This window comes from Spea bombifrons, chromosome 6 (genome assembly GCF_027358695.1).
Source record: "Spea bombifrons isolate aSpeBom1 chromosome 6, aSpeBom1.2.pri, whole genome shotgun sequence".
Taxonomy (NCBI): Eukaryota; Metazoa; Chordata; class Amphibia; order Anura; family Pelobatidae; genus Spea; species Spea bombifrons.
This window is the reverse complement of record NC_071092.1, coordinates 11765495-11782381: the sequence shown is the minus strand read 5'-3', so window position 1 is coordinate 11782381 and position 16887 is coordinate 11765495. Positions and strand designations below refer to the sequence as shown.

Below are 16887 nucleotides of genomic sequence, written 5' to 3'. Positions count from 1 at the left end.
GGTCGCCATCTTGTTGTTGATTTGAACGGGTCCAGAGCGGGTGAAAGAAGCCGGGGCAGGGAGGGACCATCGCGGGTAGCCGCCCCCCTTTTCCCGGCCGGGAGCAACGCCAGGGGAGGCGGAGAAAGGGATCGAAAAACGGTGAGGGCAGAATGTAAAGCTTTACATGTGGTCGCGAGAAACGGGGGGGGTTTCATCATATATTGCTAGGCAAGATTAGACGCGATAAACGGCTGTGCACATAAGACAACACCGGGCGCATACGGAGATGCAGGCTGGCGTGAGATTATTAACAACGAGGGAAAGGTCATGTTTCAAAGAGGTACATGTGAAGCAACCATCAGTAAGATTTTTATTGGTTTCCACGGTGACTGCTCCTTATTTAGCCCCCAAAAACTGGCTTTGAAGGGTCTGGAATATTGGGCAGTGTTATAAATGTGTGTGCATGGGGGGAGAACGGGTGCAGTTTTTTGGCGATGTGCTGAATTCGCAGCAGTTTCCATAGGAACTAGCGAAATGAAGCTGCTGATGACTATGGATGTGTCCCTTTGCCCCGGAAGTGGTCCTGATGATGATGATGATGATGATGTTGTGGGTGGGTGTTGCACGAGGGGCAAACCTTTTTAAAAGGAAGCTGTATGAGAAGGGATACCATGAGAGGAGTTATTAAATGAATGGAGCTAGTAACATGCTTGAATTGTATCTGATGATGTGGTAAGCAATGTGGGATTAATGCCCAGCTGGAAATGCTAAAGGGGCAGTTAAGGGCTGATGTAGTCGGGGAGCGAACAGTGGGGACTAAGTGGGAATACTGAAGCGTTTTTGGGTGTCAGGGCGACCCTAAATAAACCATATTTGGTTGTTGTAAATAAAGTTTGTTAAGGTGTCAGGAGAATGAAAGGAGTTGGGCCCAGATATGGTGGCTCAATAGGAGTGACTACCTGGGATGTCTAATGAGCTGGCTGTAAAGGTTGGATGATGTGATTCTATAAGTACGGGTATGTCTGCCATACCTATGACATCACGTAATGCAGACCTATGTAACTGAAATATTGCGGATATACAGTAAATGCCAAATTAAGGGGAGTTAAAGAATAAAAGCGGGTTTTAATTGTGAAAAAGTAAGTATTATAAAAGCTGCGTTGGTCCTGCAAATCCTCACGGTGAAACAGAAGGCAAATGGTGGCGTAACGGTTCTCCCGTGGGTTCAGAAGCTAAACTGCATTTTTAAAGGATCCAGTAGATCTTGTGCGTCTGGTTTTATTACTCTTCACTTCTCTGCTTTCTACAGATGTAGATGAAGAACGTCCAGAGCGGTTAAATGACATGTAATTCTAACTGGCGTGCTACGCCTTCCTGCCTCCTCCCTGATCTGTGGCACGAAGGATTGTGGTTGTGCCCGCTTGGCAGCCATACTTTTATTTTCAAGAGTTGAAATCTTTCCACTAAACAAGCACTTTATTTCCCAACGACTTCTTCTTGGCTCCAGTGATGCAGTGCCGCTTGGTTCGGTGTCTCGCACAGCCGCCCAGACACGATTGTTGTGCGTTCTGCCCTAGAGCCCAAGTTCAGGATTGAAACGCGCTGCAGCTTAATGCAATTGGCACACTGGCCTGCCAAACAGGTTAGAGCGTCGGGCTGGGGATCGGGCAAGTCCTACCAGGTCTGCGGAGTATTGTATGCAGAAGCACTCCGCAGAAATCAGAGACTTGGGGGCTTCAGTTGTTACTGAAAAAGAACAGACATGTTTGGACACAATGACATGGGATTTATGTGCAGATAATAGGCTCAAGATCTGCATGTTGAGGGTTATATTTCTTTTTTTTCATCCAGTCTTGGTGTCCTACATCATGGAGGAGGGATGGCAAGCAGTGTGTGCTTACACTGTCTCCTCTGCCCAAGGCAAGCGTCTGAAGCCTCCTTTCCTTGGGTACCTGGGAAGCAATCGCTCCTTTCACCCCGTTATTTGCACCTGAACATGTAATAATTACATGACTTTCTTTTCAAATGTCCTTATTTGGGTTCCTTTTTTCCCCCTGCTTTTGTGCCGCTTCTCTCCTTAACTCTTTCCTTAGCAGAAGGGTTTTATCCCTGTATAAATGCTTTCGCATAACGTGAGGTTAATTAATATTTTGGATTGCTTTTTACCAGCCGCTGGAGATTTAAATCTCTTGTGTTTTTTGTATTGTGTGCCTGATGGGTCGTCTCATGAACCCACATCCCTTTCCTGTAAAACGGCACTTCCTTGGTTTGACAATTAAAACCTTTTATTGCCGCTTTAGACAATGATTCCGGGAGAATGCTTTCTTACGGTTTTGCCGTAAGCCCCTTTTTTAAATGGGAATTGTTGCCGTCACAGCTTTTTGGAATATCTATTTTCCAGTTAAAGCGACGTCTAGCGTCTACTATTTTGTAGGGCAGTTGGTGTAAAAGTTTTTGAATGATTCAACGTTCATCTCTTGGAGGCTGATAAGCCAGAATGATCTAATCTCTTTCCTGAACTTCTCTCCTTCCCTTTGCAAAAGCTGCCAGAACCGACCAGCATCTTAAAAGTATGTGAGAGATAATCGTGCAGCTTCTGAGAACGGAAAGGGCAATTCCCACCATACCTGTATGGTTGTATGGAATGTGTATATCTGTCATCAAAAAATGATTAAATCTTAATTTAACCTGATTACATCACACTTAATGCAGCACGCAATTTAATCTATAATGTACAAATTGTGTCAAACGACCGTATACAAACCACAAAATTAGCAGATCGCATGTACGGCTTCTCTGGAATCAGCTCAGACAACTACTGCTTTTTTAGTGACCAAAGTCCAACTTGGACTCTCAACACACAGCTATAGTGAATACTGGCTGTGCCGCCGGTAACTTACGCTGAGGGGAATAGGAACTAAATAACACACGCGTTTTTCTTACACTTCAGCTAACAAAAGCCTGTGATGTGGACACTGAATATTCCAGCACTGCTTCCTTGGTTGTCAGAATGAGATTTGGTTCTTTGACTGCTTGTTATGGCAGGCAGTAACGCCGCAGTGTGCTGTAGTATTTGGCGATGGAAGCCAAAGATCTGTCAAATGAAAGGGTAGTTGCAAATTCTTTCTCGAAGACTCATCAGCTGTAGTTTGAGCGTTTGCGTATATATTGTTCATGTGTTCTCTATACAAATTGACCCACGTGTTGCTTTTTTCCCATCTCTGACAATCTTAAACGAATCAGTACTTTGGTTATTGTTGTGTTTCGTGGATTTGCTGTGGGGGGATAGGCAAGCAGTGTCTTCTTTTATCACACTGGCTCTATTCTTGGTCTGTGACTTGAGGACTCCGGCATGTGCTCTGTTCTATGTCAGATTTTGTTTCTGTAAGAGGTGTTATGTTGAGCGTGTTTTGTGGTGCCAGTCTGTGTACACACAAGTGTTATTATAAATATCTACATGGAGGTCATGGCAATTGCTGTCTCTAATGTAATCCTTCTAAAATAGTTTGACGGTCCTACCTGATTCAAGGGCACTGTCTTGTATTCTTCTAGCAGTAACACATCCCTTGCATTTAGTTTTTTTTTTGTCACTTAAAGCCTGGGTCTGAATTCCAGATTTCCAGATTGGGGTATTGTGCCAGCTGCATTATAAGGAAAATGTCGTTTCTTTTCGTACAAGTGTCATCTAGCCCTTCTTCGTTGAAAGAAGTCATCAAATGTACTAAGGGGGCTTACATTTTCATGGGGTAGTCTTGCATTGCGTTCCCACTGAATGGTGCATCGATGTTAAAGGAGAAGTCAAACGCTACATCTAAATGTTTGAGTGTTGTGTAAAGTAATTTAGTGGTAAAATTGGTTTTGTTTCACATTTCTTAAGATCTGGAGGTCTCCATTGTGAACAGACATGCGCCGTATTCTGGCCCGGGGGGGGGTGTTGGCGTGTGATGTGGGTTATCAGTCTTCCTGTAGTGCAGCTGCTTAACTGGATAAATCGCTTTATCTCCCGAACCGGCCCACTAATACTGTGGTGGACTGTGCTGTGCTGCACAGCTTCCATAGTTGATTTCCTCCCAGGGCTGCACGTCCTTAAAAAGTGGGCCACCAAGATGTGATGTCATATACCAGTGCTCAGCAGTAAGCACAGCAGCATGGAGGGTTAGGTTAGGCCAAGGGCAACACCAAAGGAAACTAAAACCCTGCATTTAATAACTGAAACACCACTATGAGTTTGATAATGACATTGCTAATGAAGTCCCTTTTCCCATGGACCTTAGTCAGTTGGGAGATGTAACCTTTTTGGTGTTGCCCACGTTTTTTCCATGTGTTGAGTCTCGCCATCATCTGTCGCTTAAAAAGACAGTGCCACCTATGAGTACTTTAGTACTGTATTCAAATTTCTTTTTAACCTGCTGCTAAGTTTTTTTTATATGAGCGATGTCCTGAAATTGCCTGTTTCACATACCTTGAAATTGCTTTTTTTGTCTCGTATTCTTGACTAGGCTGGTTTTGTATGCTTTAAATAACTTGTTCTATAATTACAGTAATCAGAAGGGGAAGAAGGTTAGATGCGACTCATTAATCAGCTGTACAGGGGTTATTTTGAAACATTTCTTGACCAGGTATCTAAAATACTAACAAACATGTCATGCCAATTCTGTCACCTTTTGGTTGACTCACAGTTTAGTGAATAAACCCCATTGTCTACCAACAAGTTGGAACTGATCTTACAATTGATTTGGTTATCATATTTCATATATGATTTATGTGACTTGGGGAGATCAGTCCTGGCAGGGTCAGTCTTAAAGTTGGAGATGAGTAGATCTGTCACCAAAGTCATTCAGTTGATTGTTGGAGGTCACATGAGGATAATTTTGATGTTTTCGAAGAGTACAGTAAGTGATTTATGTCTTCATAAACCTTATGAGCGGCCTTGAGCCTATGGCTTTTTAGTAGGGTTAATGATGTTAGCAGGTAAGTATTCCCACAAAGCTCCCAATGGAATGTTTTGGGGAGGCCGGGTCTGTAGCTTTCTCAGCTTCATTATCACGTGTCTGTAGATGATGGAACTCTGAAAGCATGTGTGGATTTTAGGGGAAGAATGCCAACCCCTCCACCTCCTTCATTTCTAAAAATGGATTCGTAGAAATGTTTGCTGATTACTAAATATGCCCATTTAGAGGCTGGTGCCTTTGTAAGTCGGTGATCTTGCAAAACCTTTCATGTAAATACATTTTCTTCCCATTGAGAGGGGGTGCCCATCATACCCAGGGCAAAATAACAAAGAACATTTGTTTCCAAACTAATTGTGTATGTTACACCTGAGGTTTCACTGTGCAATGGAGCTAGACTTTATGGCAACCAATATATTATATTATAAAAAATGGATGTAAATAGCTTCTCTTGATGCTCTATAGCTTTTCCGGCATCCAGGAGTTACCAGGGCGCATACTTCTTCTTGTGGCGCTATAACCACATAGGGTTCTCAATAGACCCCCGCCTATAGTGTTCGTAGGGTCAGCATGGTTGGTGACTGGAGGTAATTGGATCACATGCAAGGAGATGTGTTCGGGCAAATACATCTCCTGTACTATCTGCAGAATGTCCCAATGCATTAAAAAGGGGGGGCAACACAGAAATCTAAAGCCAACTCTCATTAAGATTCTTGAGTATCCCTTTTAACTGTCCAGCATATGAAGTACAGACTGTTCAATTTATTATTACATCTGAAGGTTTACGCACATCAAAATTTGTCGTCTGGAGCCAGCCATGCCAGATGCAATCATCTGAGTCAAAAGAAGAATGTACACTGCGCCACGTAAATAACTTTAAAAAGCGGCATCAAAATAGTAACAAATGAAATAATAGACGGCGCTTTTACCACACCGGGTTCAGTTTTAGAGATACTGAAAGGTCTATACAGACCACGCTGAAGTGTTAAAGTGCTACCTGAAGGCTAATAGATATTATTACGGTTTTAAATGAAAACCTTACATTAATACGTAAAGAATGTCTCTAGGTACCCGAAACATGGAAAAAATGGAATCGTGGTTAAAAATAGTATAAATAGTATAGTATAATAGTATAAAAAGCCTGTGGCCATGGAAGGATGAAAGTCGTATAGTTCCATCTCTTATTGATGAGCTATGTAATTTTAAAAGTGAAACCTATATGTTGGAAACCTTTATTAATATTTCTGTTCCTTTTTGAAATGTTAGCATTCTTTTACATTTGGACACGTTGTTCCTGTTCTGATTCAGCTGCTGATACCTCGAGAACGTGGTTCAGCAGGGTTCAAGAAAGATGAGGTTGGTGCCAGAATAGGGCTAACTGAATAAAACACAAGAACATCAGTCCCTGCCACACCATCCCCGAAGGGTTTCAGGTTTTCTTGTTCTCAGGGTTCACTGGTGGAAGGTTTGGGAACTTAATATGGAATCTGATAAGCGGAAAGCTGATCCTGCAGAGCATAATGTAGGTGCTGCTGGTTATATGTAAATGAGCTACAAGAACAAGAAATGCAGCGACAGGTTCAGTCTGTTCTTATGCAACGTTTACTGCCTTGTGTGGCCACATACCAGAATTCATTAGCCCAGGAGAGTAAATGGGATGTGATTTTCTTAATTGTCAACCTGTTGGACGTGTGGTCAGGATGCACCAGACGCAGAAAGGTAGTAATGTTTTATCCTTTAGTGTGGTAGGATGTACAGGGCAGTAGAAGCTGTGAGCTTGAGAAGTTTATGGTATATTATGGATAGAGCCTTTCAAACAAATAATGAAGCAGAATTTAAGAAACTGCAGGAGCCAATGATCCCACAAATGTTTATCATTTTTTGGTATTTTTGTATAAAACTCTATGGTTAATTATATGCTGTTCCTAGAAATGTCTACCTGTATATTGAATTCTACATAAGAAGTATTTTTCCCCCCCATGGACCGATAGTGCTTTCTGTTTATATCCCTTTTTATGTATAGTCTGTCATTTAGTATGAATAATATGTCAAAAACAGTAAAACAAAAATAGTTGCCACCGGATAGACCCTCTGGGAACCTTTTTATGTTCGGGCATTCTCTGTTATTCTGGTGTAATTGGTGACTGCTTCAAGTGTTTTTACACAGGATCAGTCAGTGCAAAGCTAGCGATGCTTCTACTGACAGGGAGACCCCAGGCTGTTTAATGACAGCCTGATCTCCCGTGTACCAGCGGGAAACGTCCCCAACCAGTGCAAAAACCATAGGAATTACTATTATGTCCTTATTCATCTACACCATGCTTTACAGGACTTAATAGTACATCCTTTGCCACAAAGGGGTTAAATATGCAATACCCTGTGCTGCTTCGTATACAAAGTAATCGGTCTACACCACTTTGGGTAGCAATAACTGTAATAAAATATTTCCTGTAACTATTGATCAGTCTTTCACAGCGCGATGGAGACATTTGGCCCACTCCTCCATGCTTTAACTCTTTTGTGGGTTTTTGAGCATTGCATGCTTGATTGTCTAACGCATCAAACAAATGAAGCAAGCACTAGATTATGTCTGGGCATGCAATGGTAAATTGGGGGGCGGCAAAGTGGCATATAGGGGGGTATAAGGCATATGTAGGGGGCAGATGTGCATAACTGGGGGGCAGCATGGCAAATAAAAACAAGAAATGCATTTTTCTCAGTCTATCATGAAAAAATAGTTTACATGTGAATTAATATTTACTAGTAAAACTTTTCCTATAGGGTAATCCTTTTATATTCAGGCTTTTTCTTTTTTTCCTAAATTAATATTCAAATACCGGCAAATACGGTATTGTTTCAGATTTTCACCAGATGAATTAGTTCAATACATATGATCGGCGTGAGAGAGGTCCAGCAGTGCAGAATATCAGACAAGGGGCATATTGTAATATATAAACAGCAATCACACTCCTATCATGCCCAGGCATACCCAGATTCCAGCATGTACTGATTACCTGGGCATGATAGGAGTGTGTTACAGCCTCCCTATGCCATGCTACCCCCCACTTACACATCCATGCTATTACACACACACACACACACACGCTCATTCACAAACATTCATTTCATGCATACTTGCTCATAAACCCTCCCCTGCCCCTTACCTGAACTGCAGATCTGTCACTCGCAGACTTCTGCAGGGGCCCAGCATCTTCACTCTGCAACTTACTTGTCCCGCCCCCAGGGGTAGAAGGAAGTGAGCAGAGTCATGTGACATGCATTCACGTGACTCTGCTGGGTTCCCGTTCTCTCGGCCTGTACAAGCAGCCTGGCCCCAGCGCGAATTATTTTTGGCTGTTTTGTTTTTATTTCCGCATTTTGCCGATAATGCCCTTTTCGGTCGATATATTGCGGCCACAGATATATTGGTGCATCCCTCTTAAATATGTAATTTGAGAGATTCTCTAGTATACATGAAAACTTGACTGCATTAACTGCCTGTAGATCGTAGCATAATAATGGTGTAATATTTCCATAGGTATGTTCCATTTCTTTACGGAAAACTTAATGGTACATCATGGGGACAATTCACTGACAATCTTTTAGTGCTTGCTGAGAAATAACTTTTTGAATTCCAAGTAAGCTCTATCAGATAATGGCACCTTCTGTAGTATGCTAGAATATTGTCCTGTCATCTACAGAAATTATATACTAGAGAAACATGCGTTTACAGTTGTGCTGAAAAGTTTGCATAGCTTGAAGAATTGGTAATGTATGTACCGTGTTTAAAGAAAACATGAGTGAGCAGGCAAAACTCATTTCTTTTATTTCTTATGGGATTCATATTCAACTGTAGGTTATAACAGAATGGCACAATCATAAAACAAAACCTGACAACAAAGAAAAAAAAAAAAAAGACTGAATACCCTTAGTTCTTTATACTGTGTGTTGCCCCTTTAGCATCAATGACAGCGTGCAATCTTTTGTTATAGTTGTCCATGAGCCCCCAAATTCTTGCAGGTGGGATAGCTACCCATTAGTCACGGCAAAATGCCTCCAGGTCATGCAAAGTCTTTGGTCGTCTTGCATGAACTGCAAGTTTTCAGATCTCCCCAGACTGGCTTGATGGTATCAAGGTCAGGAAACTGTGATGGCCCCTCCAGAACCTTAACCCTTTTCTGGCGTAACCACTGGAGGGTCAACTTGGCCTTGTGCTTAGGGTCATTGTCTTGCTGGAAAGTCTAAGAGTGTCCCATGCGCAGCTTTCGTGAGGAAGAATGCAAATTGTCTTCCAGTATTTTAATGAAACATGCAGCATTAATTTTGCCATCAATTGTCACAAGATTCCCTGTGCCTTTATAGAGCTCACACACCCAAAACATCACCATGCTTCACAGTGGGGATGGTATTCTTTTCGCTATAAGCCTTGTTGACCCCTCTCCAAACATAGCGCTTTTGGTTGTGACCATAAAGCTCTATTTTGATCTCGTCACTCCAAATTACAGTGTGCCAGAAGCTGTGAGGCATATCAAGGTGTTGTTGGGCATATTGTAACTGGGCTTTTTTGTGGAAATGGAGCATCAAAGGCTTCTTTCTGGCAACTTGACCAGACAGCTCATTTTTGTTCAAGTATCGTGCAACCACACAATCTTTTTCCAGAACAGCCTGTATTTCCCTTAAGGTTACCTTTGCCTTTTTCTTTGTATTTCGAACAATTCGTTTGGAAATTGTGGCCAATCTTTCTTGGTCTACCTGACCTTGGCTTGGTATCCACTTCTTCATTTATAAATGGCTTCATGTGATCAGTAGCCTTTTAAACAAAAAGCACGCGTATTATGTTCCCAACGCCACGTTCATCTATGTAGAATAGGTTAGCGAAAAGAGAGTGATCCATGGCCTAGGTCACTCTCCTATCAATACCTAGAACGTCTTTGGTTAGCGGGTTCACATGATATTATCACGTGATGCCTATGAATAGGAGTGGCTCCAGTAAATGGCTATAAGTAGGGTGTGCGTGGCTAAAGGGTGCGGTTGAAATATGTGATTCGGTTTTCAAATTTGGAATTTTTAGACCGTTTTACTGTGCCGGTGTCTCATTAGTAGTAGTATGGTGGTCCTTTAATTTAACCCATGAAATAGCAATTTCCTCAATTTTTTTTTTCTGGGAATGTGAACGTACATAAACCCCTCGCAATTTGCATTCAGCAACCTCCCCCCAAGCCCAGCAATGTCCATGTCCAATTTACACAAATTTTAGTAGAATATAATCTACTAATCAGACCCCCACCAAATAATCTTACTAAAAGAAACTAATAACACCACCACTTACTAAAACGTCCTAACTTCGGATTATTGTTATCCCTATACCATGACCAACCTTTATTCCCTTATTAATAAATAGTCTTGGTATAGAAAAATAAATCAATCATAGTAAATGGGCAGTTGAAGTATAGAATGTTTGGACCTTCTAATTCACACGCATTGTCATGAAATCATGTTGTTGTCTTTACAGGGCCGTGGAGTGACTCGCTATTAAGAGACCTGCCGTCCACAGACTTTTGCTCTTCGTTACTGCTGTCAGGCCCCCGTGCCCCTCCCCATGATCTCGCCGAGCGTCAGGCGTCCAACGCAATGTGTGTTTGTCAAACCATGGAGGTGGGACAGTGCGGCAAGAGCACCGTGTGTCACAGGGGCCGGGGTGTCCTGCTGGAACCATTCATTCATCAGGTGGGAGGTCATAGCAGCATGATGCGCTATGATGACCACACAGTCTGCAAGCCTCTTATTGCCCGGGAACAACGCTTCTATGAATCTCTTCCACCAGAGATGAAAGAATTTGCCCCTGAGTACAAAGGTGAAGGACCCACCTGGAAACTGGTACCCTTAAGGCCGCATACATTTTTTGTTCTAATGTCTTCTTCTCTTATTTTGGTGCTGTTTCTATTCATTTGAGCTGAGCATGAGTGCATAAATGTTTGCGTGTGTGCGTACATACATGTACATTTTGCTTGCCAACATAACTATATATTATGAAGGACGATCCTTGGTTTCTCTTCAAGAAGGGTTGAGGTAGCCAGGTGTGTTTTTTAATAGAATTTCTGCATTACATATGTGTTATGTAGGGCCTTCTTGTCTTTTCTCCCAGGAGCAATTTTCCAGGGGTTAATCTCACCGCTGTTTACATAAAGCTCACTTTTTGGAAGACAAACCCCAAGGATAATCCGCGTTTGTCGCTAGACTGCTAGGCTCTTTGTGACTAGCTAGTTGAGCGGATTTCCAGATAGCGAGTGTGTTTGCAGGCGGTTGACATGTTTGAAAATGTAAGCATAAAATAACACAATTCCTTGTGTTTTGCAGGTGTAGTATCTGTCTGCTTTGAAGGTGACAGTGATGGTTACATTAACCTTGTGGCATATCCCTTTGTGGAGAGTGAAAACATGGATCAAGAAGAAACCCCTGAGAGGGACCACCCAAGACGCAAGCACTCCCGCCGTGGACTTCATCGCGCTAATAGTGTTCCAGCCAGCAGTGAACATAAGGAGGAGCAGCCATTCTTGACTGGGGAGGACTCTGAGAGGTATGCAATGTCATTTAACCTGCAGTGTTGCCTTTACTACCTCTTACTAGGTAGATATTATTTGCATACGATCACCAGATGTGCTTTTTAAAGCAGTCACTCGTTCTGAAGCCTACATTTCACAGATCTATATGCTATAGAACTGTTGACTTTCTTTACAGTGTTGTATCTTTGGTCAGATTTGTTATGTGAGAATGGATGCTTACATAGCCTTTTCTCTACAGTGTCCAGGAGATGAAGAGCCCGCAGCTGGAGCTGCTGATGCAGTCAGAAGTTCCCTTTCAGATGCTGGATGGCAACAGTGGAATAAGCTCAGAGCAGATTAGCTACAACCCCTGGAGCCTTCGCTGCCACAAACAGCAACTCAACCGCATGCGCTCAGAGTCCAAAGAGAGGAAACTCTACAGTATCTTTCTTCAAAAGGTTTAAATGTGTTAGGACAAATGGTTTAATTATGATTTCCGAGCATAAAACGCCGTGATTTTGTATTAAGCTGCAAAATGATTTAAAATGTACAGCGTATTTGTACGTATTATGTGTCATTTATACCAAGAAGCATGCATCCTTAACTTCACCCCCACCAGAGTTCCTTCTCTTGGAAAATGTGGTCCACCATTTCAAGTTCCCGTGTGTTCTGGACCTTAAAATGGGCACAAGACAACATGGTGATGATGCTTCTGAGGAAAAGGCAGCACGGCAGATGAAGAAGTGTGAGCAGAGCACATCCGCCACGCTGGGCGTGAGGGTGTGCGGCATGCAGGTACCGGCCACAGAGACATCCAAGCCTGGCCCTGGTGTTCCCTATCACTGACTGAGTGGTTTCAGTATCCTCAGGAACACATTGCACATCTGCAGGTACCTCCAGACCTGAAGGTGCAAAAGCCACAAAATCAGTTCAGACCCTTCATAAAATACCAGGGCTTTGGCATTTTATTTGGTTTATACATTGCACTGGGCAAGTAAGGGCTATATTTTGATGCTCCATGCAACCTATAATTCTGTGTATTAAATATTTAAAACAAAACAGAAACGTCCCCTTCACCATATCAAGACATTTTGGACAATGCTATGCTCCCAACTTTGTGGGAATAGCTTTGGGGGGGGGGCTTTTTCTTTGATTTACCAGCAAGGTCTCTCATCAGTAGAAAGGGTAGAGAAGGAGCCAGGCTGACAGGGTCAGTTTATCTCAAGAGTTATAGTTATAATTTTAACTTAGTGATTCACTGTATACACAATAGCATCATGCTATGAAACTCATTGTAAAAAATGATATATACTGCTTCCGCTGCTTGCGCCCCCTAGTGGAGGGGAATTACCAATTCATAGAAACACTGCCTTTTTAAATTTATATATTCAACAATTTAATAGGAATTTTTATTTGCAATTAATTATGTTGGTTCTTTTGATTTCCTGCTAGGTCTTCCAAAAAGACACCGGACACTACCTGTGTCTGAACAAGTACTACGGCCGTGGACTGAGTGCTGAGGGTTTCAGAAAGGCTCTGTACCAGTATCTTCACAACGGTATACATTTGCGCCAAGACCTACTCGAGCCTATTCTGAGCAAACTAAGACGCCTTCTGTCTGTGCTGGAGATCCAGGCTTCTTACCGCTTCTACTCAAGCTCCCTCCTGATAATCTATGATGGGGTGGACTGCTCAAGGGGAGGGGCCATTAACCCCAAGGACCTAGAATCAGTACCCATGGTTGATGTACGCATGATAGACTTCGCCCACAGCACCTATAAAGGCTTCCGTGATGACCCTACAGTGCATGATGGACCAGACAATGGTTACGTGTTAGGCCTACGTAGCCTGATAAGCATCTTGGAGCAAATTCGAGATGAGAACCAGTAATCTGGGTAGAGAACTACCTGTCCTGACATCTAAGCTCCTCCATGGCTCCCACTGTCCTTTTCCTTTGAATGGATATTGTCACGGTGGCATAAGGGCTCAGAGAGGGATTTCATGGACATGTGAAACGCACAATAATAAGAGTGCCACAGTGGAATTACATATCTCTTTGCACTTTTTTTCACAGTATAAACCAAATTATGTTCTCTTTTTACTCTGAGCTGTATTCGTATTTTCTTCACTCGAACTTGTCTGGTTCCTTCCTATGGATGCACATCTCCTTCAGTTGCCTCCTAGCTGAAAATGATTGAAGGCAGAATGCTGTCCTGTCCCATAGTATAGTATAATCAGTGCTTGCATAGTTAGGTGCAAAAATGAACCAGGAGTCCAGGACTATCATGAAGTACTGCTCCTGCTTTCTTATTGGTTAAAAAAAAAAATCCATATTAAAAAAGACCTTTGAGAATACAATGGGAGTCTTCAGTACACAAAAGTAATTGGCATATTGGAGCCCGGCTCACTTGAAATACTTTTCCTTCTGGTACAATGTCTGCTTTGTAGGCACACAACTGACTTTGCTTTTGCTCTGTCCACCACGGTTATGGTTGGAAAGGACTGTTATGGCTTCTCCTTTCAGACTACGGATACACACACAGGGACTCTTAAACAATGCAACTAAATCGGATGCCTTTTTCCCTCGTGTTTGAGACATCTGGACTTGTGGGCTTGATTCACAGCTACAGAATTGTATATATTTATATTCGTATATAAATATACATATATAAAGACATATATATATCAGATAAAATCTATATATAGAGCTATATTATTCACGCTTACCTGTGTGTGTTGGCTGTCTTCCCTGCTCAGGAGATGTTTGGTTTCAATGTTAATTTTGTCATGCATTAACATTTGTGATCTGGCTTACAATGCAAGGGTTGGGGGGAGATAAATAACGTCCACTGCTTAAACTTGAACCCCAAGTAACTCGTAAGGGTGATCAAAGGATAGCTGGTTTTAAAGGAAAGCAAAAGTGATCAATACAGCCAGTGTAGTCACCTTTTTATTTATTTTTTCTCTGTGCTGAATTCCATGGAGTTAAAATACTCATATTTATTTTTGTACGGGTGGCTATGTAACAGCCTAAGAGGTGATTCATTTTGGCCAAAAATTTGCGCCTGGACAGACTTGCCATCAGTTTCCGAATCACTGTCCCAAAATATATTTTATTTGCATTTATTCATTTTTAAAACTTACCTCTCTGCGTATCATAAAGAAAGGGGAAATTTAGAGTGGAGAAAAAAAAAACAACTTTGTATTTCACAATAAAATCTAAAATAGATCAGGCCCAAACTATCGTATTTTTGTTTTTAAATTTAATGTCTATAGAGGGAGACATCTCCGTCCACGCTTGAGGTCCAGTAGCTTCAGCTGGCTTTCTCAGAGAATCGGCCCAATGGTGCATCTGGGCTTCCAATCTCAGGAAGGAAGTGGACGCCATGTTTGTAGTGCTATTGAGTGAAGTTCTCTAAAGGAGAGGCTCCTGTGTGAGAGAGTTACCTGGCTCTAGAACAGGGGTGTCCAACCTGCGGCCATCCACCTGCTGCAGGACTACATCTCCCATAATGCTCTTTCAGCTAAGAGGCCGGTTGAGAAATATGGGAGATGTGTCCTGCAGCAGCTGGAGGGCCGCAGGTTGGCCACCCCTGCTCTAGAATGTCCATGCTAATATCCTATAAAAGCATCAGGGTCTATGTATCGTAATGCACAGCCATCTGCGGGAAGGTGTTTAATGTTATTTTCTAAACCAAAGCAGAAATATCGTGAGTGGGTCAGACCAATTACAGCATTCTGGGTATTTCTAATGCCTGTAAATACTCCCCAGACAGATAATATATATATATTTTTTAATATGTCCTAGTGTGATTGATTAGGGCCTAGGCATAGATTCAACAAGCGGTGTCCACCTTGTTCCTTCAGCACTGTCTTATTCAGTGACCCGAAGTATTTAGTTGAGGAAAACTTGTTACTGTATTAGCTATGGCCCAAAAATCCACTTTTCCTGGAAGTTTCTGGTGATGTGTACTTGTGCTTTTTAACAATGACCCGTATCTCCATTACAAAGCTAATTATTCCGACGATACGTTGGAGAAACTGGTTGTCCTTGAAAAGTCTGTTACAACGTAGCAAAGACTATATGAACATGTAGCATTAATACTTTGCCTTTGTTTGTTGTACGCCCTATATTGCGACGTCTGGAGAGTTTGCAGAACAGTTAATTATTTAATATCAACAGTTTCTCCCAGTGCTGAGAGAAATGAAGCATAGTGATGTCAAGAAGCTGAAACAACCCTCCTGCAAGCTCCTAAGGTTAGTGAATACACCCTTAAGGGCATTCGATACTGCGACCCATTGCTGCCTGTTCGGGGACTCATCCACCCAATATTAATAAATAATACTTCTAGTGGGAACACATCCATCTGGCTGACAACGTCGTAGCCTTTCAATTCCTATGGAGTCTTTGGGACCTACCAAGAAACCAACGGGGCTGTTGGCAACCTCCATTCTATAGCTTAGCTCGAAGCCTTCGTTTGAGGCACTAGAACTAATTCTAATTACTTCACCTTTCTCTTCCATTTTAATGTATCTTTTTAAGCAGCCGTGGTTTCTCTGTTGACCATTAAACCTCACATGAATAGATTTTAAGGTAGTAGATAAGGCATTTGTAGCTCTGCGACACTGGGTTGATGTGAGTTGCTGCATAGGGAAATGGCACTAACAGGTCACATAGATCCCACTGCTGAACCATGTTACTTGATGTGATTGGGATTTGTAAATGTTACTGTTTTTTTGTTTCATTATTTTTTATTAAACCGTACTCCCGAAACTGTTGTGGATTTGTGTTTTTTGTTTTTCTTCTGTTTTGTTTTTTGTTAAAAAGTGCTCGCCTTTTACCCATTAGTTCTACAATACGACCTTTCCCATGTTTTATCGTGTTTGGAAATATGCTTCAATCCTGTACTTTAACTCTTTAAGTTGACAATGGTGTATCATGGCATGCACATACCTCTTTCCTGGTTAGCGGTTCATTTAACATTGTAAATCAGGGGAACGTTATAAGTGGTACACCTATGTTTTGGCACCTATATGTCTACCCCTGAACAGACTGGATAGGTGCCATCAAATTCCATATTATTTCTTTCTAACAACTACCTGAGTTTGCCCAGATTTAATAAAGAGAGGATCTGGTGCAGAGTTCTAAAAGCGGCATTATCACCATATTAAATAATGGAATGCTGAATGGACCATTCTGTCGGCTGCTGTGGTTACATGATTACAGTAAAAAATTTGCACCGGAATTGCTCTTTTATAAAAATAACCCTCTGATTGAATTTTTTAATTGATCTTGAACTTAAAACCATTTCAAGGTTCTTAAACATTCTAATTCGTAAGTATATAAAATTCTGCAGAATAAAATCTTCTATTCCACATTCTCTTATTACCTTCCCCTTATATTACCTTCCCCA

The 16887-nt window shown here is 41.9% G+C and overlaps 1 protein-coding gene across 3 annotated transcripts; it reads left to right on the top strand.

Annotated features, from left to right (window-relative positions):
- Positions 1-13568, top strand: IP6K1 (inositol hexakisphosphate kinase 1). 3 transcript variants are annotated; one of them, XM_053469220.1, is made up of 6 exons: positions 1-141; positions 10444-10785; positions 11289-11508; positions 11733-11914; positions 12093-12268; positions 12926-13568. In XM_053469220.1, the coding sequence occupies exons 2-6, from the start codon at positions 10563-10565 to the stop codon at positions 13361-13363; spliced, it is 1239 nt and encodes a 412-aa protein (XP_053325195.1). In that variant the 5' UTR covers positions 1-141; positions 10444-10562; the 3' UTR covers positions 13364-13568. The 3 variants fall into 3 exon arrangements, with proteins under 3 accessions (XP_053325195.1, XP_053325194.1, XP_053325196.1); XM_053469219.1 differs by lacking the exon at positions 1-141 and adding an exon at positions 178-322; XM_053469221.1 differs by lacking the exon at positions 1-141 and having other exon boundaries at positions 10677-10808.
- The last annotated feature ends 3319 nt before the right edge of the window (positions 13569-16887 follow it).

Bases quoted from the DNA above. Each gene is read 5' to 3' on its own strand.
- IP6K1 (XM_053469219.1), top strand. The intron at 10,786-11,288 runs GTGAAGGACCCA...TGTGTTTTGCAG, and splicing joins ATTTGCCCCTGAGTACAAAG to GTGTAGTATCTGTCTGCTTT. The intron at 12,269-12,925 runs GTACCGGCCACA...ATTTCCTGCTAG, and splicing joins TGAGGGTGTGCGGCATGCAG to GTCTTCCAAAAAGACACCGG.